Source organism: Melanerpes formicivorus, unplaced genomic scaffold (genome assembly GCF_026170545.1).
Source record: "Melanerpes formicivorus ecotype bairdi unplaced genomic scaffold, bMelFor1.0.p_v2 SCAF_5, whole genome shotgun sequence".
NCBI classification, from domain to species: Eukaryota; Metazoa; Chordata; class Aves; order Piciformes; family Picidae; genus Melanerpes; species Melanerpes formicivorus.
Genome location: NW_027142357.1, coordinates 36,619,675 through 36,645,628, shown reverse-complemented (window position 1 = coordinate 36,645,628; position 25,954 = coordinate 36,619,675). Strand labels below are relative to the sequence as shown.

At 40.2% G+C, this 25,954-nt stretch overlaps 1 protein-coding gene across 12 annotated transcripts in view; it reads right to left on the bottom strand.

Annotated features, from left to right (window-relative positions):
• The window catches only part of BAZ2B (bromodomain adjacent to zinc finger domain 2B), a 135,611-nt gene that overhangs the window by 28,439 nt on the left and 81,218 nt on the right, over nucleotides 1-25,954 (bottom strand). For 4 of the 12 annotated variants that reach the window (XM_068139156.1, XM_068139155.1, XM_068139157.1 and 1 more), the window contains exons 6-23: nucleotides 25,085-25,288; nucleotides 23,468-23,866; nucleotides 20,350-20,959; nucleotides 18,843-19,139; nucleotides 16,433-16,493; nucleotides 15,784-15,892; nucleotides 15,416-15,517; nucleotides 10,918-11,128; nucleotides 9,538-9,630; nucleotides 9,353-9,414; nucleotides 8,124-8,189; nucleotides 7,332-7,397; nucleotides 4,822-4,866; nucleotides 4,538-4,570; nucleotides 3,286-3,351; nucleotides 2,290-2,430; nucleotides 1,133-1,387; nucleotides 106-320 (exon numbers count right to left, since the gene is read on the bottom strand). In XM_068139156.1, the coding sequence (XP_067995257.1) occupies nucleotides 106-320; nucleotides 1,133-1,387; nucleotides 2,290-2,430; nucleotides 3,286-3,351; nucleotides 4,538-4,570; nucleotides 4,822-4,866; nucleotides 7,332-7,397; nucleotides 8,124-8,189; nucleotides 9,353-9,414; nucleotides 9,538-9,630; nucleotides 10,918-11,128; nucleotides 15,416-15,517; nucleotides 15,784-15,892; nucleotides 16,433-16,493; nucleotides 18,843-19,139; nucleotides 20,350-20,959; nucleotides 23,468-23,866; nucleotides 25,085-25,288 (3,035 nt within the window). The remainder of the gene's footprint in view (nucleotides 1-105; nucleotides 321-1,132; nucleotides 1,388-2,289; nucleotides 2,431-3,285; nucleotides 3,352-4,537; nucleotides 4,571-4,821; nucleotides 4,867-7,331; nucleotides 7,398-8,123; nucleotides 8,190-9,352; nucleotides 9,415-9,537; nucleotides 9,631-10,917; nucleotides 11,129-15,415; nucleotides 15,518-15,783; nucleotides 15,893-16,432; nucleotides 16,494-18,842; nucleotides 19,140-20,349; nucleotides 20,960-23,467; nucleotides 23,867-25,084; nucleotides 25,289-25,954) is intronic. The other 8 variants (XM_068139158.1, XM_068139159.1, XM_068139160.1 and 5 more) reach the window with 5 other exon arrangements.

Here is a 25,954-nt window from a genome sequence, read left to right as displayed (position 1 = left end):
TTGTGAGAACATCAAGAAGCCTTTTGTAACAGTGTATGCAGCACTTTTGAACTAGAACATATTGGTACTTTTATTTTTTACAGACCTGTTTGGGAAAAGTCTTACCTTACTACACTTTTGCTGCAGGCTAGTTCATTGACAAGAAAAGCAAGAACTGATGCTTTCTGAGCTGGAGTATGTGCCTGGAAAGCTTTTGTCTTCAAGCTCTCTGTCAGCTCAGTTTGTCCACAGTGAGCCTCCATGAATATCTGCAGAATCTCTGACACGTTATCCCGATTGATACCAACATTCAGTAAGTGTTCGCCAAGAATAGTTTTGGCCTAAAATGAACAAAGATGTTTCAAACAATCACATTTAAAGGGGAAAAAAAAAAAAGGTTTTCTCTGCAGGCTGGATCATTGCCTGTAACACAGTGGAATGGGTTTGCTTGCATTTTCACATAAGGATTTAAAAAAGCATTTTCCTTTACTCAAATATAAATCTTGAAGAGAGTAACAGATTAGAATGTCTTCACCTCTAAGTCTGTAAGAACAGAGATAATGTTAATGAAATAGATTAAATGAATTAGAGGCATAGTCTAACTGGAACATGCTACATAGAGTTACAGAGCAGAAAAGAGCTATGTTGGCTTAAAAACCAAGGATAATGAGAAAGAGAATCATGAATGGAAGAGTTATGATAAAGTGACATTGAGAGCAGAATTTGGAGAAAAAAATGGCAAGATTCACTGAGTATAACATGAGGTTAAGAATGAAAGGGGGGCAAAACCAAAAAAGGTGTAAAAATACGTGGCCACAGATGTGATAATGGCCTACAAAAAATTCAAATCAAAACAAGGGAGTGTAGAGAAAACCCCTGCACTCAGCACTGGTGAGGCTGCATCTCAAATACTGAGCTCAGTTTTGGACCACTCGCTCCAAGAAGGGCATTGAGGGGTTGGAGTGTGTCCAGAGAAGGGCAACAAAGCTGGGGAAGTGTCTGGAAAGCAGGCATTGCGAGAAGTGGCTAAGAGCTAGAGAGAAGAACTGGGAAAGAGAACAGAAAGCCAAATCGAAGGGGTGTCAAAGATGCATCATGAAGAACACACTGACAAAAGTAGCACGCTTACTATGGATTTTTTTCTCTTTTTTACCTTGTATCCTGTAACAAGTCCTGGATCACAAACAGCTGCAGAGACAAGCTTTACAAGCAAGTCTTGTATTTCTCCCATGCTGTCCCCTATGTTTAGCAAGCCCTCTTGAAGAACGCTCAGGGAAGGGACGTCCACGTTCACGTCAAAGCCAAGAACTTTACCAAAGTTACGCAGGAACTGCACTACCATCAGACAATCTGAAAACGTGCTTCCATCCAAAACAAGGCCTGGGATGCGAGGCAACTCTGGCAAAGGCTGAAAAGTAAAGAACAACCATGGCAGAATCAGGGGCATATTTCAAAAGGAAACACTAGTTAGGGAAATGGGCTGGTAGGTCCATACAACCTAGTGTGACAAATGCTAGAAGGTGAAGGCTAAAGAGAAGCTGCCCCTGCACATCCCACACGGGAAATTCAATTTCAAACTGAAGCATGCTTACCATTTCACATATTTGAGGAGGAGAGAGATTAATAACTACTTATTTTTTGGCCAGAAGATGCTCTCTGGCTCTATTCTGAGCCAAACTTCAAAAGGTGGTTAAAAAATATTTGGAGGACACAAGGAGAGAAATTCTCTGGAAAGAGAGGTGTTCAAGAGGGGACTGGACGTGGCACTTGGTGCCATGGTCTAGTCATGAGGTCTGTGGTGACAGGTTGGACTTGATCTTTGAGGTCTCTTCCAACCTTAGTGATACTGTGAACCTGAAGCATGTCAAGTCCTGATGGGCAAAAACCAACACCACCAAAGAGCGGGAGAGTATGGGTTTTTTTTAGTAACAGCGTAGAGTAGCTGCACATCTGAGGAAAGCTTTGTTTAGTGCCTGCATACTGAGACATGATGCATATTCCTGCTGTAAAAATAAATCAGAGTAATTGATTTTTTTTTTTCTTTTAAGCAATCAGGGAAGTGCTTTTTGGGAAGCAGGCCACTTTTACACAAAGTGCTTTTCATTAACTAAATGTATGCTGCTTTAATGTCTGTAGTAACTTGTATTTTTATATATATATATCTCTCTCTATATATATCTCAAATACTTATCCAATTATTTAGACTAAAATTTGAATGCTTTGGCAGTAGATGCAAGAAAAAAGTTACTGCCACAATGGCAAGATAGAGAAACAAGAGGCAGGACAATAAGTTTACACTGCTAGGGTTACCTTCTGGTCTGCTAAGCACATATCTTCATTAGGCTTCTTCAGCTCCTTGGCCATTTCTAATTCCAATCTTCGCTGCTCCAGCTTCCGTTCTTTGTTTAATCTTTTCTCATCACGCTTCTCCTGCTTTAATCGCTCTTTTTCCTTGTGTAGAATTAAAAAGGCCAGAAAATAAAACTCAGGTATTACAGTGGAACCACCTCAGAATTTGAGAAGCACTACTTTTGTAATCTCAGTAACTAGCACAGCAATTAAGGAACCTACATTCAAATAAAGGGAAAGAGTAAACTACAGAAATAGGAAAAGAAAAATGGAACTGAGAGCAAATTAAGATTCACTTGTTTCTTTCCTGTCCACAGGGAAGTGAGCAGCAAGTGTGTTTGGACTAACATCTCAGAAAGGTGAGTTCCTGCTGTAATCCTCTAGCAAAATTGAGACCTCTCCACTGGTTGTAAGAACAAGCTCTACTACAAACCCACTTTTACATTATCTTCAGCCCAGGGCAATTTCAGTCTTTCATGCAATTCTATGGATAAGAGTACAATTCAACTGGTTAAAAGGCCAGAATAGAATAGAATAAAATAGAACAGAACAGAAGAATAGAATTATAGTTTCATAGTTTCATCCAGGGTTGGAAGGGACCACAAGGATCATCTAGTTCCAACCCCCCTGCCATGGGCAGGGACACCCCACACTACATCAGGCTGCCCAGAGCCTCATCCAGCCTGCTCTTAAACACCCCCAGGGACAGGGCCTCGACCACCTCCCTGGACAACACATTCCAGGGTTTGACCACTCTCATGGTGAAGAACCTCCTCCTCACATCTAGCCTGAATCTCCCCACCTCCAGCTTCATTCCATATTAGAATTAGAGTAGAGAGTAGAGTTAGAGAGGAGAATTAGAGTGTGGAATTAGAGTGTGGAATTAGAGTAGAGTAGACCAGCCCAGACCAGGTAGGAAAAGAACTTTGAGATCATCAAGTCCAGGTTAATACTCACTTCTGCTTTTTTACGTGCTTCCATGGCTTTCATAAGCATCATATGTTGTCTCCTCCTTTCTCGTTCCTATTGAAGCAGGCAAGATTAGAACAAAACTCACCCACATTTTCAAATAGGTAAAAAAAGCTGAGTAACAAATTTATAGCATTAATAGACAAGTCACAGTAAATACTAAATATAGGACAAGGATGGCCAAGTCTGTGCATGTTTTAGTTCAGGTTTAGAAAGCAAATACAAGAACAATCAAAAGCAAAAAGGTAAAGCAATGAACATGGAGACAGTGTAAAAAAGAAGCATACAGGTTTACTTATGGTCAGTTGTGATGCTCCTTCATAAGCTGGCAGAACAAAAAGCATAATGGTTGGCTGGAACAGGTCAGTTACCTTACATCTGCTATTATGGAACTTGCAATTTACTTCTTCAATAGCCAATTCAGCAGAAATTTTAACTGCTCATTTTCAAACTCTGAAAATATTAACGTTTTTGTAACCAAGTCACAAATTAGTATCATTGATTTTCTCAGCTCCAGATCCATTTTAATTGAGCGAGTGGTGCTGCATATAGACATGCAATACCACCTGTATCAGAGTAGATCATGTCAGCAACATCAGATCATTAAGGAGCTGTATTCTAGAGTGCTAAGGTTGTGTTTTCTGTCTTAAAAACTGAAGAGCAAATCTTGGCCCCAGTAAAGGCTAAGGGAATTTTATCATCCAATTCAGCACAGCTAGAGCAGCAGCCGAACGTTTCACTGTTTACTTCTTATGTATTCACCACTGACTGAAAGCTAACTTACTCAGGACCTTACAAACTTAGGGAAGACATCACCTCGAGTTCTAAAACAGGCTGATTCAAATTGTACTCAAAACATCTGGACTCATTCCCAGTGAATGGGAAAAGGCTTCTGAAAAGTGATCAAACTACTGCCTATCAATTTTGCGTTCATCCATCCCTGATTTTAAACAGCAGTCCAATTTCTGTCGGGAGATCAGCGACACAGATTTCTGGTTTGAAAAGAAAATCTCATTTACTTATTGCCATGTTCAATTTATACACATGTTCTAGACATGGGTTTTGTTTGTTTTTTTTCCTTAACAGACAAGACAAGCAGATGTATGCAATGCACTGTGCTGTAAAGCCATGCAGCAGTATGTAATATGACAGCAGCCAGTGCTACATTTTATGCATTGCTATGACAACCATATCACAACCAAATCACAATGCGGTGTTAGATGTACAAAAATAAACATACCCATACCATATCTAGTCTATGCCTCTCCAACTCCTGGTAGAAAGAGTTGGCACAACATTATGAAACAGAAATCACAAAGTCACAAAACCACTTTATAATCCCCCAAAAGATCCCAATAACCAGAGCAAAGCAATAAATCATTAAGTGAAAGAAAATTTGGGCAGGAATCAAACCCAGAAATTTTAAAAGGGCCTGTTAAGAAGATTTGCCTCCCCACCACCCCACCATACAGCTGAAGTAGTTCACAACTTGCATTCTGTCTGGTCAACTGCACATCTACCAACCTGGTGTTTCAGAAGAACAGCTTGCTGCCTTCGCATCTCTTTTTCCTTAAACAAAAGAACAAATACATATTTAAAATATCCATCAAAATTTACTTACCCACTAAGATGTGTGTTTTTACCAAACTAACCCAGCACCTCTGAATCAAACTCTTACTTCTCTGCCCCCCCCCCCCCCAAAAGTGAGCAGGGAGCACACAGTGTATAGAGTACGCCTGACAGCCAGTCTACTGAGTTGGCAGGTCCATAAAATACACCCAGACTGCCAAAACAGTGACAAAAGTACAACCATAACTGTCTTTCCCAACCCTTGTATGAGAGTTCTGTACTCTTGCATGCACACAGCCTAGAAAAGGCTATGCTTGTTGTGGATACTTTTTTTTATGATACAGTGTGCTTCCAAGAGTACAGTGAACAATGTTCCTTTCACAAGCATTTTGAGTTATGCAAACCAAGTGTCATGTGAGCAAAACTCATGGTAATGGCACACAAAAAAGTACTGTCTCTATCTCGCATGTGAATGCGTGTATCACATACACAGAAACTTCTCTGTATGTTTTATGTCTTTATGTAAGCATGGGCTGTGATCTTCACATGCTGTATCCCCAGCTCCTTCAGCAAGGAATATTCTTCCACATTCCCAGCTTTTCTACATCATCATGCATTCTATGGCACAGGAACAGGCCATGAAAGCTGAGTTGCTGGGGAAGAAAGGGCCTGGCCAAACAAGAAGGTTTGGTTGCTGCTTAGGAAGGAAAAAAGAGAGTCTGTGGGCACTGAAAGAAGGGGCAGGACACTTGGGAGGACTACAAGATTGTCATGAGGCTATGCAGGAAAGTAGAAGGGCCAAAGCACAACTGGACATTGGTCTGGCTTTAGCTGTTAAAACCCTTCTATATATATTAGCACCAAAAGGAGGACTAAGGAGAATTTCTGTACTCTGTTGGATACAGAGCAGAACACAGTGGTCAAGGATGAGGAAAAGGCTGAGGGACTAACTACCTTCAGTCTTTAGTAGTAAGACCAGTTGTTTGCTGGATACCCAGCCCCCTGAGCTGGAAAATAGGAATGGGGAGCAGAATGAAGCCCCCATAATCCAAGCGGAGATTGTCAGCGACCTAGTACACCACTTAAGACAAACACAAGTCTCTGAGGCTGGATGGCAAACACTCAATGGTACTGAGGAGCTGGTGGAAGTGCTGACCAAGCCACCTTCCACCATTTACACCAGCAGTCCTGGCTAACTGGGGAGGTCCCAGTTGACTGGAAACTGGCAAACATGACTACCAATCTACAACAAGGGCCAGAAGGAGGACCTGGGGAACTACAGACCTGCCAGTCTGACCTCAGTGGGAGGTAAGACTGTGAAGCAAGTCATCTTATTTGCATACAGCATGTACAGGGCAACTATGTGTTCAGGCCCAGCCAGTATGGGTTCATGAAGGGCTTGACGAATCTGATCTCTTTCTATGACAAGGTGATATGCTTAGTGGATGAGGGAAAGGCTGTGGACATTGTTTATTTGGACTTTAGTAAAACATTTGACACCATCTTCCACAGCATCCTCCTGGAGAAACTGGTTGCTGTAGCCTGGACGGGTGTACACTCTGCTGGATCAAACAGTGGCTGGACAGCTAGGCCCAGAGAGTGGAGTTAAATTCAGTTGGTGGCAGGTCACCAGTGGTATTCCCCAGGGTTCAGTATCGGGGCCAGCCTTGTTTAACATATTTATTAATGATCTTGATGAGAGAATTAAGTACACCCTCAGCATATTTGCAGATGGCAGTAAATTGGGCTGGAGTGTTGATCTGCTGGAGGGTAGGAAGGCTCTGCAGTCAGAACTGGACAAGCTGGATTGATGGGCCAAGGTCACTTTTATGAGGTTTAATGAGGCCAAATACCGGGTCCTGTTCTTGGGTCACAAAAGGTCACTTTTATGAGGTTTAATGAGGCCAACTGCTGAGTCCTGCTCTTGGGTCACAACAACCCCAGGCAATGCCACAAGATTGGGGCAGAGTGGCTGAAACTGCCCAGCAGAAAAGAACCTGGGGGTGCTGGTTGACAGACAGCTGAACATGAGGCAGCAATTAACTGAGCTTGTTTAGTCTGAAGAAGAGGAGGTTGAGGCAAGACCTCATTGTTCTCTACAACTTCCTGAAAAGAGGTTGCAGGGAGGTGGGGACTGGTCTCTTCTCTGTAGTATCAGGTGATAGAATGAGAGGAAATGGCCTGAAATTATGTCAGGGGAGGTTTAGGTTGGAGATTAAGAACAATTTCTTTCCTGCAGTAGTGGTCAGCTATTGGAACAGGCTGCCCAGCAAGGTGGTGGAGTCACCACCATCCTTGATGGTGTTAAAGAAATATGTGGACATGGCACTTCAGGACATGGTTTACTGGCTATGGTGGTGTTGGGTCAACTTGATCTTAGGGGTCTTTTTGAAACAGAACAATTCAATTCTTCTATGATAGTGCACAATAACACAGTTCTTGATTTGGAGCTTCTCTAAACTAACCTTTATTCGTTTTTCGGCCTCCAATAATTTGGCATTTGCTGCTTCTTCCTTCTTTTTCTTTTTTGCCTGTGCATGCAAAACAGGTCACACAACAACACCATCACAACTTGAAAACAATCTGACTAAGAATAAAGTCACATGCCTTTAAAAGTTCAAAACATCATCACATACTATTGACATTGCAAGAGGTTTCTTCCCCAACGCAGCTTGCATAATCAGTCAATCAATAATTTATTTGCTAAAGGAAAAAAGCCAGAATTTCAAATCCCACTCACACTGGCTTCAGCTGGCTACTATAACCAAGAAGATAAGTATATACAGAAACAATACAACATAAAAGGCAGAAAGATTACCATTGATTTTCCCCTGAATGGAGACTTGAAAACCAGCCATCTACCTTTGCTAGCTCACTAGCAGTACAGCACACTCTGGCAGATGTATGAACTTAGTGCCTTCATTCTACTGCACTTCACACAGAGCACAGTGTGACACTGCTGCAACATCCTACCGCTGCAGACTTGTTTTCTAGCACAGGAATAGCGATGATGTTAACTTTAACAAATACAAGACTAACAATAGGAAGGCAGGAATTCAACTGAACAAGATTTAGCTCACAGCTAATATGTTCTAGGAAAAATATTTTAAAACAAGTTTTTGAACCAGCCTTTGGTAGCCCAGGTTGTTAGGTATGCAACTGCAAACAGCTCTAACTGCAAGTGTGGCTACTAAAACACAACAGCCTTCCTTTAAGAGGGCAACACAAAAAAATTACATTAGATTCATTATTTTTACCTCTAAAATTTGCTGAGCTCGAAGTTCTTTCTCCATTCTGATTTGCTGAATTCGCTTAATTTTTTCCTACAAGGCAAAGAAAGTTATTTCTTTAAAAAAAACCAACCAATAGTGAGGAAGTAATTTTACTTTTCCATTTAAAATAGTTATCAAGTCTGTACATAATATCCTGTTGTTACTGAGCCTAGAAGCCCATTGTAGTTATTGCTCCCACACGACCATGTATGCTCAGAATTCGTTGTTAGATTAGATGATGTTTGGTATAGTCCTGACGGAACCTCAGTTATGCACAGGTGCTTTAACTCTCAACTTTTGGGTTTGGGTTGGGGTTTTTTTAACAAATATTTACAGAATTTCATGGAAACTTCAGTAAAAGTTTCTGTCACAAATAAAAGGTATTGGTTTAAGTAGTAAACACTCATCTTTCAATCCCCCTATCTCCCTTTCATTTAAGCCTCCATAAAATGCTACTGCAATATGAATAAGAACAAATGCTACTGCAAAATGAGTAAGAACAAGTGCTACTGCAATATGAATAAGAAACATAAAACAGTTAAACAGTATTTAGACATTCTTTTTTAGAAAGAGTGAAATGTATCTGTACTATGCATACACACTAATTCCACAGGAGTACAGGTTCAATTGGACTACCCAAGTGAATCCCCCTTTTCCTACTTTTAGAAGGCTCTCTATATTTTTTTCTCTGCTGTTGTAAGAGGGTAAAAACCTAAAGCAATAATGATACTGAATAGAAAAAATTGGTCTTTTCACTGAAAGCTAAAATACTGTCTTTTGACCACTACCGAAGTGTTCCATTTCTGTACTTTGCAGTATGTTTCATACTGAACAGACTGAATATAAAAAAACCTCCCCAATCATGCAATTGGAACTTTTGATGCAAATTATTCCCTTTACAGAGTTTTCAGATTCTCAACATGCAGAAATTTTCACTCATTTATTAAAATCTGTTGGTGAAATTTTGTTGTTCTCTTACTGATACCGGCCAGCCATTATCTATGTGTAGTGACTTAAATCAGCACAGACCAAAATGGTTGTGTCCTGACAACATTAAAATGTTTAGAATTTTAAGTAATATATACTGTGCACTCCTTAAAGCCAGATTTACATTCACTTTGTAATCAGCATACCTTGTTTACTAAGCCAGTGTAATACCTCTAAATCAATAATTCAAAACATTGTTTACAAGTTGCCAATCACATGAGGTTTACCTGCTGCTTCATTATCTTTATCTGCTCCTTCTGCTTTCGCTTTTCTTCAGCTGCCATAATAGCTAACAAACAGAAGGAAAGAAAAAATAAATACCAGCAGACCATGACAAGAGACAGCAAACTTTTCATCACTACTTTTCAAAACAGTCTGCTAGCATACACAAGCTTCCACAAGTTACACTCACCTTGCTGTTTTTTTGCTTCTTTAGCAGCTCGAGCTTGTTCCTGCTTCTGGAGTTTTCTCAGTAGCTTTATTTGTGCTGCTTGCCTAGCTATTTCTGTTACAACAAGAAAATATTAAGCTCATCAAAACAATAAAGACACAGCTCATATTGCAGACCTTTGGGGGAGGTAAAAATAGAGAAAGCAGTGGGTTTGTTCTGCACACATTTGTCTTGACAACATTTAACAGTGAACTGCTTTTAACGCTGATGTATTAGTAACTACATCAACAGCAAAAATGCACACAAATAATATCTGTATATAAGAAAACACTATCTCTGCAGGAAAAAGACATCTATTAGGTGATAGCATCAAGCCTAATAAAGCTGCCTGATTTCTTCTTTCCTTTTAAAGCAGAAAACATTTGGCTCAAATTACTCTTTTCCTTGTTTGTCACCTCATGTCATTTTCTATTCCTTTCTCAGCAATGCAGTAAGAGCACACATACGCAGGTCACACTTTACTGTGGCTACCTACAGCCAGCCACTCTTCCTGAAGCACTCTACTACTTTAAGGGAGAACAGTTATGAAATGTGCATGAACTATGCCTGGACACACTGATGTGAGACAACTGCAAGGAGGACTTTATGGAGGTTGAATTCAGCTTGTTTTGTGAAGTACTGAGGTTCAGGACCAATTTGATAGCATTCTCCAAAATACTGCCAGCTGCTTGTGCAATGACCAAAACACAGGCAGACATATGGAAAAATCCATGTATAGATGAGATGATGCTGTAGATAGCAAGGGCCCTGTAAATTGGTACACTACAACAAGAACGGGGAACCACACAAAAAAAGAAGTTACACCTTAACTGAAACAGAACCAGTAGCTGGAAATTAAAATTGATGTTATAGAGAATTTAAAGGACAGATGGGAAACAAACACCAATGCTGCAAACAACAAGGAGAAGTCAAACTGCCCACATTTCCATTCAACTACTATGTGCTGTATTGAGCAACATTTAAGGGCTTCTAAATCAACCCAAAAATAGCCAAAAGTTTCCAAGTTTTCAGTTTCTAGCTCCACTGTTTGAGATGATACAGGGGAAAATAAAGATCTGATAATTTTTGCCAGTTGAAAAAAATACTTCAGTGGTAGCCAACATTAGTGTATGCCTCCTTTTTAAGATTTTATACATCTAAATGAAGTAACTACCAAGTAAGATCTTACACATGCCTCGTCTTTTGAATCACAAACATAATTACTGATCTTGAAGAAGCCAAAGCCTTCCAAAAAAGCATGTCCCAAATCTCCAAAATAAAATGTTGTACATTAGCATCCCAGTGAAACACATCACTCCTCATTACAAAAAAGAGCCTCTGTTCATGAAACATGCTTCTTACCTTGAGCCTGGAGCTTTCTCAGCAGCTTTGCATCAGTGCTGTCTAGAAATTCAGTGCTACCAACATTCGGGGGCCGGCCTTTGCGTCGCCTCATTCTTGACTCCTCTCTAGAGTGCTGTCTGTCTGGATTTGGTGGTCGTCCTCTACGCCCTTCCATAGCTCTGATACGGGGAATGACTTCCTCTTCCTTCAGAAGACACCACTGCATACCCTTTCAATTGACACATGTCACAGGTATTACAAACAAGATTTAAAAACAAGATAAAACAAAACTAGGACACTGGAGAACACGAACAGCGAGAGGGATTTTGCTAAAGTTATACATGTAAAATACACAACAGCTGGGAGGTACAATTTGGGTACTTTGACGATACCCAAAAGCTGTATGTTGAGAGTTTATCACTACAAACTTCTGTAAATGCAAGATTCTGAAGACTATTCAATGATGACACACAGACATCACCTAATACTGTGTTATTTTTAATGCTTTCTGACCAAATTACTTATAGCTCAACTGTTCTTACAAGGCAAAGTAAAGTCTTCCTTATTACGTAAACTCAGAAACAACTACTTTGCTGTCACATCATCCACTGCGCAATGTGAATGAAGGAATGTGCCAAGCTGCAAATCACTGTCTTCCAATTCAATGTTTGCAGACACTGTGACATACAAAAGAAGCAAATGCAGTAGCATATTTTCACATACTGCCTTCTGGGATGGTGCAGATTTCAACAACTGAGTTGAAAAAACACAGACTCGTTTTAATCCTCAAGTTTTGTTTAGTACAATTTAGTTCTCCCTTCATCTACTGCAAGAAAATTAATGTGTGTCAGCATGAAGGAATTGAAAGTTTGTTAACTTTAAACAATTCATCTACCTGAACTAAAAGGTTGCCTACTGTCTCCAACTAAAGCAAGCATCCAGCAAGACATTCAACCCCTTCACTACTACCACTATTTTTGGTAGAATCTCAAAAACAAATACTGAAAGAGTTTCCAATGAAAACATCCAAGCTGGCCTCACATAGAAATGGCTTTAACTGATGAAAAGCAGAGCATATTGCATCTCCTGAGCAGAACAGGAACATGGTCCATCTGATCCTGTTTGACTGAATGTAAGTATTTCAAAGTGGTCATATCATTTGCCATTTTCCCCAGCTTTTGAATAATGCAAGGTGAAAAAGTCTCAGTGAAGTATCCTTCAGAACCACTCTATAATTTGCCTTGGAGAGGTTTGTAAAAGATTTTGAAAGTGTCTGCTAGAGCAAGGATGAAAGTTGGTAACTTACAAAACACATCCAGTATCTGTACAGAAAAAAATACATTTGCATTACCAAAGTCTTCACATTTATATGTACATCAATACTGACATCAAATCTGCTGCATCATAAACAATATTTTTATTGGCTTATTCTGGTCATTCTTCATAACTACAAGTGTTTAATCCAAGAATTGACAAAATAAATGGCATTTTGCTAATGAAACTGAAATTCAGCTTCCAAGGAAGCTATTGGTATCCACAGATACCTTTTTAAGTCTGAGTCACTCCCAGTTAAGACCATCCCAAGAATACATCTCCACTTAGAGACACTCCAAAGAGCTTTGTTATTCACTGAGTTCCTAAGACCAAGCTGTTCAAAATCATGACCATATCACCATGTGTACAATGCATCACTAAGGACTCTTTCATCCACAACAGTCACCCCTACCACTTTAACAAGTTAATTTGTTTTCTGTCTCTCAGAATACTACTTAGGTGTACACTTTCCTTTCATTGTCTTATATCCAACTTAAAATTTATCCCAGGTTGATTCCATTGAGCAATGTAAGCTAGGCTTAACATTATACTTAGCACCTATACCAACCCTTGACCCAGGAAATTTTATTCCACAAACTGCAAGTGCCAGGGAAAAGGAAAAGAAAAAGCAGGCAAAACAAAATTCAGGAGAGGCAGCCACAGTTCAAAAGGCATCTTAGATCCTGCCATGGAGATGGCTCTTGTTCTGCATTTTTATTTGTTATGGTTAATCATACAAACAAATACGCGTTAAAAATGGAGGTCTACAAGATCAGTGTCACAAAGACCATGGATGTACATTATAGAGAAGAGAAAGCTCTGAGGAGACCTTATTGTGGCCTTCCAGTATCTTAAGAGGGCCTACAAGAAAGTCAGTGAGGGATTTTTTAGGGTGTCAGGTAATGATAGGACTAGGGGGAATGGAACAAAATATAGAAATGGGTATACTCATATTGGATGTTAGGAAGAAGTTCTTCCCTATGAGGCTGGTGAGACACTGGAACAGGTTGCCCAGGGAGGTGGTAGAAGCCTCATCCCTGAGGTTTTTAAGGCCAGGCTGGATGTGGCTATGAGCAACCTGCTGTAGTAGGAGGTGTCCCTGGCCATGGCAGAGGGGTTGGAACTGGCTGATCCTTGAGGTCCCTTCCAACCCTAACAATTCTATGGTTGCATTTTCATAATACCTCCAAAAAGAGAAACTAGAGGCCATCAAAGGAAGCCTTTAGAAGGTTCAATATTCTATTCTATTCAATATGTTTCAAGGACTGGGGAGGAGACTGTTCAATGTCCCGCCAAAGGACAAGTGGATGCCACAGGTTTCCACAAGTTTAAGAGAAGACAAAACCAGCCCAGAACAGATCCATTAAGGCTTAAGCAGGTGTGAATTCACCATCTGTATTTTCTGCTCATGTGTCTTTTAAAACCTGTCCCAAAATACATGTAAATCTGATACTCTGTGGATTTTCAACACTGCAAAGAAAAAAGTACAGGAAGCTGACAGAATTATATGACCATGAAAGGGAATCATGAAAGGCTATACAGAATAATGAAAATTTAAGAACAAAACAAAAAAGCAGAAATACAATTCCTGAAATTACCTCCAGACACCCATGAAGAAATTATTATCACCTATTGTTTTGAAGTCGGATAAAAGGGTACAAATTCTCCTCATGAAGGATCAGTATCAATCTGTTTTACTAAGTCCATATCATCAGTCTGAGTGTAACTCTGCTGTTTGCATTACAATATTTTGTTTTGAAATCTCACACATAAAATGCAAATACTTTTTAGCACACCTGGAAGAGCAGTCCTCAGTCCCATTGGGCAAGAAAACATCTCCTTTGTCTAACCAAATCTCAAAGGAACCTAGCACAAACTATATGAGTGGAAACCACATTGAGGGGTATGTACATCAGCTTGATATTCACATTGCTGGTGCTGCCAACAGAAACCTGCCCTTCCCAACACCTTCAGTCTGAAGTTTTACAGTACAAAAGAACAAAATCTGCAAACATCTCATGAACTAAAAAGGAGAATAAAGATAGACTAGGGAAGGGGTAAGACTAATGAGTATGAGCAACAGACACTAAAAAGTTAAGAGGGTAAAATAAGAGCAGGTTTCCTCATACTGAGTAATGTTCACCATGTAAGGAATTGAAATAATTCCTTACAATTCCTTCGATTCAGTTATGTAAGGAAATTCACAACTACATGGACTTGTAATTGTTTTATGAAGGCCAAACATGAAGAAGGTTTAGCAAGGTTTTAGCCTGCAAGCCAGGAATCAGGAAGTATATCCTAAAAGTAGCTGCTTCCCATGAACTCTGTCTTTATTGCTTTCAGATTGATAGTATGTTCATGTTACACATTTCTACAGGGTATCCCGAGGACCAAAGTCTTAACCAGATCCTGAACTCCAGGCTGCCCAGAGCATGATGTTTGTCCCCATCCCCACAGCAACATACTCAGGATACTTATCTTTTAAAAACATGAAACACATTCACTGACATAAGCCCCAAAACTTTCGTGCACATCCTGAGGCAATGAGAACGTGACCAAAATTCAGTAACACAATAGGGCACAAAGGCAGCATTACTTTCCTTCAAATTCTAACTTTACTCATCCTTGTGTGGTTTAGCTACACAAAGTCTAAGAGTTCTATCACTGTAAAGCACAAATGCTATAAACTCAGCATTCTTTCCAATAAAAACTTCACACTTCAGGAAGTGCTGACAGTATTCTCAATACAGGAAACACTTCTATTTAAGCATGTATTTTATATGTCTTATGCATATGAATACATGAAGAGAGTGTGATTTAACACATACACATAAATCACTATTAATACTATGTTTATACAGTAAAGGAAGAAATGAAGCTTTATTCAGAGATATATCTGGGCAGATAAAATATGTAGCTCAGAGTTCTTTGGTATGAGACAAATCCATGGCCAGAGCTGATCGTAAGGCTTGTTGAACTCCTGCAGCCTCCTGATAAAATCACCGAGAGGAACAGTTTTCAACACAGCCCAGGATCAAGCTCTTGGGGCATCTCAGTATTGCTACTATGAAGAAACACACACCATGTTTAGAAAGAATTAGCTAAAAACCAGCAATGCTTCAGATTTTAGCAAAAACTATTTCACCTAAATTTAAGATAATGCTCCTTGGATCAAAGACTTTACTTTTTAAAAAGCGGATACCTGCGGTCCATCTCTGGCTTCATAGAAGTCACCCACTCCTATTTTTGCACTGAAGCTGAAATTGTCCCTTGAGATATCCATTATTCCATTTCTGCTGAGATACTGAAAAAATCACATATTTTTCCACTTCAGCTTGTAAATAATTACAACCTAGCTTTGATGTACAGCTAACTTAGTGAGTGTAATGCTTTGCATACTCTATCAAGGGATATGCATTTACAGTAACAGACTGAGATACATTACGCCTCACATCACAGCATATTTCCAAATAAGAATCTTTATTGAAGGGGGGAAAAAAAAATGGTAATTTTAATTGCAAGCATGCTCAGTAGCATTAGAACACAGAAGTCAGAAAACAGGAATGTTACCTTTACTACTTCAGGATACTGTCTCAGCTTCTTTCCACAAGGTGCAAAATATGCTACTTCTCCTTGAAGGCGGCCACCGAAGTTTCTTATTCGGGTTTCCCTTTGCCAGCTAGAGTAGCATGAAATAGTTGCACACAAAAATACACTTTTTAAAACACAAGTAATCAACCAATTGAAGATTTTTACATGAAAGTAAAAAGGCACATACCCAAAAAAGCATGACAAGAGCATTCTAAATCAAATAGGCAAACACAGAGTGGAGTATTCTGGAGACTGTCCAAACTCTGGCTAGTCACGGGTTTATTGGTATCAGGCTACTTACACATCGCCAGATTTTAAACAGCTTAGAACTATAATTCAGGGAGTTATATGGAGTCTGCACTGGCTCAGATGGAACCATCAGAATTAATTTCCAGTGGCAAAACTGCTAAGAAACAGGTCATGATTGCAAAGTAGCAAATTCGGTGCACAAAAATTACCATACAAGATATGCTGGCATTTTAAAATAGATAGTTGGAAATCTGTACTGCTGAAGCCCTTTCCTTGTTATTCAGCCTCAAACAATTTTAAGCTGTTTCTTTACTGAGTAACTTTTGGAAGTACTGCCTCCCTCTAAGGAATATCAGGCATGCATATACACATCACCTACCCGTACTCAAGAGGCACACGCAGCTCCCGTTCATCTGCTACTCTTCGTCTTTTTGAAATACCTAAGAGAGAATTTCTGATTAACACCTAAGAGATTTCACAAAATTAAAACAATGTATTCCTAAAATACACTTTTGATCCTTACATCCCCAAAAGACAAATCCTTTCTATATTCTAGCCATCACATACCTCAAGTGCCAAGAAAATTAATGTAACTATACTCTTTCTGAAATACATTTTCCTTTCAGCTTCCTTTAACCTCTTCTTCTAAAACAGTCTCTTCAGTAACTACCAACAACGAAGTTGGTGAGGGGTTTGGAACACAAGCCCTGTGAGGAGAGGCTGAGGGAGCTGGGGCTGCTTAGCCTGGAGAAGAGGAGGCTCAGGGGAGACCTTATTGCTCTCTACAACTACCTGAAGGGAGGTTGTAGACAGGCAGATGGTCTCTTCTCCCAGGCAGCCAGTACCAGAACAAGAGGACACAGTCTCAAGCTGCACCAGGGGAGGTTTAGGCTGGATGTTAGGAAGAAGTTCTATACAGAGAGAGTGATTGCTCATTGGAATGGACTGCCTGGGGAGGTGGTGGAGTCACCATCATTGGAGGTGTTCAGGAGGAGACTTGATGGGATGCTTGGTGCCATGGGTTAGTTGTTTAGGTGGGTTGGATTGGTTGATGGGTTGGACACGATGATCTTGAAGGTCTCTTCCAACCTGGTTTATTCTATTCTATTCTAAAAGAGGAAATGGCCTCCACTTGTGCCAGGAGAGGTTTAGGTTGGAAATGAGGCATAATTTCTTTCCTGAGAGAGCGGTCAGGCATTGGAACAGGCTGCCCAGGGCGGTTGCAGAATTATGGTCCCTGAAGGCATTAAAAAAATAATGTGTAGGCTTGGTACTTGGGGACATGGTATAGTGGGCATGGTGATATTGGACTTGATGATCTCCTCCAAATACAAGTGCACATAAAAAAAGGAGCTGTCCAGTGAAAAACAGATAGAGTGTCAGACTAGCTGTAGGTAAAATGGACACAAAAATATTTTTACTGTATTATGGTGATTCTTATTAGGAAAACGTACTACACATAAAACAAGGACACAAAACTGAATGATTCTACCTCCCACCTCTGAGAATGGATGAATCTGCTATAAGCCTTTTCTCAAAGCAACAGAAATCAAAACAAACTTCTGAGGAAAAAAAATAATCTCAACAACCTGGATTACTCCTAAAGCATGGGAAATCTTCTGCAAATTGTGTAATGAAGAGGGCCTGTTTCTGGGAAAAATATGAAGCTGATCACATTACACTACTTCAAAGGTAATGCCCCTGATGACATGCAATGAAATTCCTGTTCCACTGAATCCCAATAAGAAAACCAATTTATGAGTGGATGTCCCCATTTAAAAATCTTCTTACTTGCATCTTAATTAAATATCAAGTCTCTAGTTCAAGGTAGCAAATATGCAATTTCATTTCATTGTCACCATGCAGATTGAGAGGCGTAATTTTCCAATATGCATTCTTTTCTGCAGCAGCAGTAACTCCTAAATCTTAGTCAGCAAATGAAGGATTATAAACACTATATAGCAGTAGGCAAATGCCAAATGTACATTTCATGATCTTTGAAAAAAATAATTCCATGCACATCATCCATAAATCCTACTGAGAATTTTAGCAGAATAATGAATAGCTATATTTTAACTAAATACAGCTATGAAATTTGTTCAGGGAAGGGTAGAAATAGAAGCCTCAGAATGCAAACTGTATTGCAGAGAAATGAGAAATAACTACCCACTTTAGAATAAAATGCTAAATAATAAAGACTAAATAATTAAGATTTTTAGCACAATAAATATCACAGTACCACAGTATCACTAAGGTTGGAAGAGACCTCAGGGATCATCAAGTCCAACCTGTCACCACAGACCACATGACTAGACCATGGCACCAAGTGCCACGTCCAACCTCCTACTCTGGCTACTTCATCCTACCTTCTCTCAACTAACTATGTGAGCTAAAATGTCCTGGACTAAGTGTAATGATCAGTTCTCCAGAACTTGCAATTCTGTTGCCTTTATTTTCATGTCTGCTGCAAACACCTGTGAATACATCGCAGAACAGCCCACGTTGGAAGAGACCTCAAAAGATCACCTGCTCCAACCTTTCACGGGAGAGGGTGGTAGAGAGTATCATCTAAGTTGTATGTCCAACCATATCCCGAAATCCTCCAGTGACAGGGACTCTACCACATCCCTGTGGAGGTGGTTCCAACTGAATGTTCATTCTTATTGTAAAACATGTCTCTCTTTTGTCAAGGTTATTTGATACCAGTGTCTAAACTACTTCTATAACAACATATACAGCACATGCCAGGTAGATGTTACATTGTACTATAAGAAAAGACATTTAGATACCACAGTGTGTACTCGGTGTAAGAGTAGATGGTGCTGTTCCAAGAAAAACTGCAGGCTGGGACTCAGGACATAAGGCAGCTGGCGCAGAGCTTGGGGTCTTTGCTACTTGTAGGTTTAATGGGGTTGAATGAGCTGCAAGACCGATGGAAGAGCTCTTGACAGAGGATGAAGTTTTATTCAGTTTCAGTGGAGTTTTCTCTCCTTCAGTGTCTGTATCAGATTCATCTTGATCTTTATCATCCTCATCATCTTCATCCTCAGACCCTTCTGTATCTGACTCAGAATTACTGTCAGACTCTGGTTTTAAAAAAAAAAGGTGGCAAAAGGCACATTATGACTTTACAACTAATAGCAAATACGTTCAAGTCCTAATACTCACAAAGCCTTTTCTCTTATTAAGCTTTTCTAACTTCATTTTTTAAAAATACTACCTCTGGAGCACATATAGAAGGTTATAATTAGCTATCTAAACTTTAAAATTAACTACAAGCATGACAGCATAAAGTAATTCCGCATGACAATGCACTGTTCTTTCAGATGGAATTCTTTGGTTTTTCAGGAGGAGAGACAGAAGCTGCAGTATTTTAAAAGACTATTTACCCTAGCTAGAATGAGACACAGTCAGGGCATCCCTCTTAAGCAAGGCAGCAGCTGAACACTGCCACAGGAAGGGCACCTCACAAATTATGAAATCTAGCTTGAACACAAAGCAGGCAATGGAACTGGGTACAGACTGAGAGGTGACAGAATTGGGAGTGTGGCAGCCTGGGCAAAGGAAGACCTAAAGGGTAGACAGGATAAAGAACAGAAAAAGAAGGTTTGTACAGGGTGTGCAGATGGGAGAGTAAAGAGAATGATGAAGTTGGAGCTGAACCTAAGGGATATCGGCACACAGCAGGGAAAGAAATGACTGTGAACACAATCAATCCTTCAAAACAGGTCTTGCCTTTCTGAATTGATTAAGAAACTTTAAAATAGTAATCTGAACACTGCATCACTTACAACTGTGCTGGCATTTTCCTCTAATCTTGTTCATTCACTACCATGCTCCCAAACAAAGCCTAGAAATGTGCTTTTCTTGCCACTTTTGACAACTTGAAAGCTTTTGTTTATTCCCTCTCTAATCATGGATGCAAGTTTTGCAGGTGGGCTCCTCCTTCCAGAATAATTAACCATCAAACAGCCTATTCCCTCCATCCCCCTCCCGAGCACCTCATAACATAAGCAATACATGAGCTGCAGCCTGTGTGAGTGATCTGGCAGGCAGGTCTCCAATGGCCTTTCTAGAAGGCTGTGGAGCCATCCTACTAGGACAGCTGAAAGTATACCTGCCATATGCCCAAGTATTAGAATACCCAAAACATGTTTGTGGGTACGACACAGCGGAGGACTGGAAGCTACATGCTGCTATCCAGGATATCTGCAGGATGTTGTGTAGGCCGCATGGGAAATACACATTTTCAACGCTAAAAAATTTCTGCTTTTTCTATTAAAAAGATTAAACCACCTGATTGGCTATCATCAGAATCATCATCTTCATCATCCTCATCTTCATCTTCGTCGTCGTCATCATCATCATTTGAGTCATCAGAGTCTTTACTGCTGGGGGCATCCGAGTCTACTCCTCTGAACTGCTCCACCACCAGTTTTGCAGAGGGAAGGCGGTGGTGTGTTTTCGCTGCATTTACTGCATTATTGCTGGTTGGTTTCTCCTTTCCTGAACTGGGTAACACAGGAGAGGTAGAGGCCATAACAGGTGTCCGGTTACCAGCTGGCTTTTTCCCACAGGTGCTCAAGTTTACTGGCAAAGAAAAGGGGGTGCTACTAGAAATGGCTACACTTTCATTGATCTTGGTCTGGGATTTCAGTTTCGTGGTAAGTGCAAGAGGTGCCTCCTGGATGACACTCTGAATAACTCCATTGGGTTGGTGATTACCTAAAAGTGCATTTGTCAGGAATGGATTAGAATGGTTGTTTTCCAAGGATGTGAGTTTTTGATGAGCTGGTGAACTAGATGTCGGTTTGGGGCTTGACAGAGCTGCAATAACCTTCTTCAGGTTCTTCGACGAGTCCTGCTTCTTTAGCTGTGCTGCTGGGAATGTCTGTTTATATTGTTCCTAAAGAAGTAAGAAGACAGAGGAATAAATCAGGGATTTTAAAAAAACTTCTAAAAGAAGTATTCAGGCAGGTGAATGGTGTGAAATCTTAAACATCTGCTAAGCTATTTTTACCAGGTTAAAAGTAGCACTAGCTACAGCAGAAGACATCAGCCACTACAAGTCGCTCATGACTGTCACTGCAAATCAAGCCGCAAAAGACAAACCAAACTCAAGATAAAAGTGATCTAAATTATGTAGGGAAGCTTTTTCACTCCAGATAATGATTTTCATAAAGGTATTAAGCATCTTGAAAAAAGACATTTTTAACAAGAGATTAGTCTTATGCAGCGGCACAGGATAAAAACCTGCTTCCACTCATACAATGCATGTCAAAATCTCATTACTGAACGTAAAGCCAGCTTTAATAATTTGTTCATTTCAAAGCACGAGGAAAATACAAACCACTAATGGCTGCAACACTAGCAGAAAACCAAGAGGAGGCTCTTGGCACAGGAAACAAAAAAGCATTTCTCAGGAGCATGGCGATAGGCCAAGTTTCTAACTCTGAAAAAGTAGCACTTGGAAGTTCTTCAGGTAAAACATAATCAATAGTGGCTCACGTAAAGCTTGCACCATCTTTGATCCTAAAGCTCTTCCAAGGAATAAGAAAATAGATCATCTCTGATGGAAAAACAATATCAGAAGGGATAAATCAATGCTGAAATACTAAATCAAACACAAAATATTCCTGAAGTTACTCACATTCAAAAAAGAAATTATGAGAGAACTTATTCTGTGGTTTCCAGCGAATGTTTTGAAGAACTCTAAGCCCTAAATGGGTGATGTATCGTCAGCTAAAGGCTCAAAACCTAAATGTGACAGCAGATGCCTCTTCCAATGGCAAAGATGGATATTTCCAGAATTATCATTGATTTAACTATTTCAGGTAAATATCTAGCTTACCTGAACTTTACAAGTTGAAAGGAAAAATAGCATTTGTCTTCTGGTCTAAAAGTAACAAACTATGTGATAAGAACTTTTTTTTCAGTCCTCAGCATGGACTGCAAGTTCCCTGAGAATCAGTTCAGCAGACTCTGCACCAAATACTACTTAGTTTAAAAGAAAGTTGCCCTGGTAAATGCCCTTTTTAATACATTTTTATATATAAAGCCTCAGCAATTCTAAAATGCTGGGATTTTATTTTCTTCACCTCCCCTTTCAAACCTAATGGTTAAAATTCACCACCAGTCACCATAATCTATATTAACAAAGCAAATAAACTGAGAACCTACAAAGAATTTTTGTGAGCTGCAGAACTGTTAAGACAGGCCTATGAACACATATGGTGGCCTCCTCATCAGTACAATGGAGAATCAGATTTATTATAATAGCTATAGTAAATTTTAATAGCTGTCAAGTACATAAATCTCTCTTCCTGTCATTAAAGAGCAAATAAAATCCCAAGATTAAATGGAACACATTTTTTTAAACGGTTTTCAGCTATGTTGTTTAAAATCATGGTGAATATAGGAAATGTTAACTACTGTGGCTTAAAACTACCCAACTTGAACCAAAGCAATGCCATGGAAAGTATTTAATTGGCATTCTGACTGAAACTAGGAGAATCACAGGGAAAAGACCTAGGCCACACAATTGACATGAGTACTTTTCTTATTTTGTATTGATTTTAGCTGCTCATCTTCCTTATGAGATGCATGACACAACCTTTTGTTTTCTTTGTAGCCACTGCTGCCACCCATACACTGATTATTTCAACAGAGCAGCGAAGTTCCACTGTGTGATGGGCATGAAACTCAGGCCTGTCATTAGGTGGCAGTGAGTTGTGTGCATGAGCACATCATGCATGCATTAGGCTGTGTGCAGATGTACCATCACCTAGATTACAAAGTTACAGAATAATTTAGGGCACTTGCACAGTAAACAGTTTCCAACATTAAAGCATAGTTTTTGCTCTTCTCTTAAAAACAACAACATACAACAAACCCAAAACCTATCCACCACAGTTCAAAACACATACAACCCACAGATATTTAGTTAATTTACATCATTTAGGTAACTAAATAGTATCATAGTATCAGTCAGGGTTGGAAGGGACCACAAGGATCATCTAGTTCCAACCCCCCTGCCATGGGCAGGGACACCCCACACTACATCAGGCTGGCCAGAGCCTCATCCAGCCTGGGTTTAAACACCTCCAGGGACGGGGCCTCAACCACCTCCCTGGACAACCCATTCCAGTGCTTCACCACTCTCAGGGTGAAGAACCTCCTCCTCACCTCCAGCCTGAATCTCCCCACCTCCAGCTTCCTTCCATTCCCCCTAGTCCTATCACTACCTGAGATCCTGATCTAAAAACACAGGGGGGGAAAAACCCACAGTATGAAAATGAATAAATATATATTCTTAAAGCATTATATTTAAAAGCACTTGGTAGCACAATGTTGCATCTTCTTAAGCAGGCAAGACAGGTTACAAATAACTTAAACCCAGCCTTTTTTCACTCACCCGTTTCGATCTTACATCGCTGGTCAATGAGATTGATTCTTCAGAGGTATTTTTATTCCCTGCTTTGAGAAGATCAGGGGAAGGAACTATGAGTTTTAAATAGGTTTCCTTTTTGGCTTGATGTACCAGAGACAAAGGTTTCACATTGGGAACCAATCCCGTAGACTGTATTACACTTGTGTGTTTGTTCACAGATTCCTCCTTTGCCTGAGAGCTTTGGAAAATAATTGGAAGCTGCTGTGACAAAACCTGAGGCTGCTTCTGCTGGGACTGGAATGATGAGTGAGTCTGGGAATCAGACACAAGAGGTATCTGCTGGTGTGTTCTTTTCTCTTGGGACTTTTCATGTGGTTTTTGTCCATCACTTTTCATATCTGTTACACCACTATGCATTAGCACCTGTAAAAAAATGTAATTTTGACTGTTCATATTTGATCAGTGGAAGTTTCTTTAAAACACAAAAACAAATATGCATCACCACTCCCCACAAAACATTTATACTATTCCTGGGAGCACATGAGAAATAATCATGTTTAAATCAATCTTGTCATATATTTACTGTTAAGGGCTTGGGGTTCTTTTCCTCCCAGATAGTTTTAGCATGGGAAGACAATGCTTAGTAGAGAAGCATTACTAAACCATAGTTGTTTAAAAATGTATTTTTGACTGCACCACAGAAGTATTGAGGTTGGAAGAGACCTTTGAGATCATCAAGTCCAACTGCTCACCTAGAGCTTGCAATCTCACCACTACTGCTAAGCTACTACCACTAAACCATGTCCCTCAGCACCACATCCATGCACCTTCTAAATACCTCCAGGGATAGTGACTCCACCACCTCCCTGGGCATCCTGTGACAGTGCCTGAGAATCCTTTCTGTGAAGACATTTTTCCTCATGTCCAATCTGAACCTCCCTTGGCACAACTTAAAGGCCATTTCTTCTTGTCTGGTCACTTGTTGCATATGAGAAGACACCAACTTCCCACCTGGCTCCAACTTCCTTTGAGGAAGTTGTAGAGGGTGATGAGCTCTCCCTCTTCACCCAGTTGCTCTATCCATTCCTCATAAGATTTGTGTCCCAAGGCCCTTACCAGCTTCATTGCTCTTCTCTGGACACACTCCAGCTACTCAACATCCTTCTTAGAGTAAGGGGCCCAATAGTGAACCCAGTACTTAAGGTGTGGCCTCACCAGTGTCAAGTAGTAAACCTAACAATATACCCAAGATTCCAACCTTGTCGTTCTGATGGCTACCAGGAAAAGTAACCACTCTGCCAGGACAAGAGCAGCTGCCAAAGCAATACCCATAGAAATACATATTTCCAATACACAGGACTTAAATTTCTTTGCATTTCCCATTTTATTACAAAAATTAACAGTCTATCACCTGTTAAAACATCTAGTCCATAAAACCAACAAAACACACGAATGCACACACAAAAAGGAAGCAGAAAAAAAAACCCAAACCTTCAGAAATTCCTGAAGCAAAACCAGAAAGAGCATTCTTAGCATTCATTACTGTGCAGTTAACTAATTGCTCACTGGTTCTAGGGTGAGCAATACCTCACAGGCTGCTTTCAGAGACAACGCTGGGAGCAGCACAGTCCGGTGCCATACCTTGTTCTTGGTTTTCTGATGTGCTTCATTTTCAGAATCAGATTCATCATCTTCACTCTCTTCAGCACTCTGGTCCTCCTCCTCTTCATCCTCTTCTAGATCATCAGAGTCACTACTACTTATGCCTTCACTTGAGGTATCTGAAGAGGAGCCCGAATCACTGTCGGTGTTACTAGAGCTTTCCACAGCTTTTTTCCTTGGCTTCTACCAGGAAGATGAAAACTCTGTTAATGGTTTAGCTTTAATCTGTTACACCATATTGTTATGTACAAAACAAAAAACATCATAGGCTAGCTTAGGAAGTGTGGGGTAGGTTAGTAGATAGTGAGGTGGGTTGAGAACTGGATGAATGACAGAGCACAGAAGGTGGTGATCAACAGCGCAGGGAACTACTGGAGAGAGTCCAATGGAAGGCCATGAAGATGGCTAGAGGACTGCAGCATCTCATAGGAGAACAGGCTGGGAGACCCGGGGCTCTTTAGTCTAGAAAAGATCAGATTGAAATGAACTCTTCTCAGTGTGTCCAATCATAGGACAAGGAGTAATGGGTACAAACTAGAACACAGAAGGTTTTACTTGAACTTAAGGAGGAACTTTACTTTGAGGGTGACAGAGTGCTGGAACAGGGAGCTCAGAGAAGTTGTGGATTCTCCTTCTCTGGAGATGTTCAGAACCTGACTGGATGTGTTCCTGTGTAACCTGATCCAGGCATGCCTGCACTGGCAGAGTGGTTGAACTAGGTGATTGATCTATGGATTAATGTGATCTGCAACCTCTGAACATAACTGACTGTCTTTGCAGAAGGCTAAAGAAGCGCTTCACAAGATGATGGAAAACTGGTCACAAGGCTCAGCTAAGGTATTGTTCTGA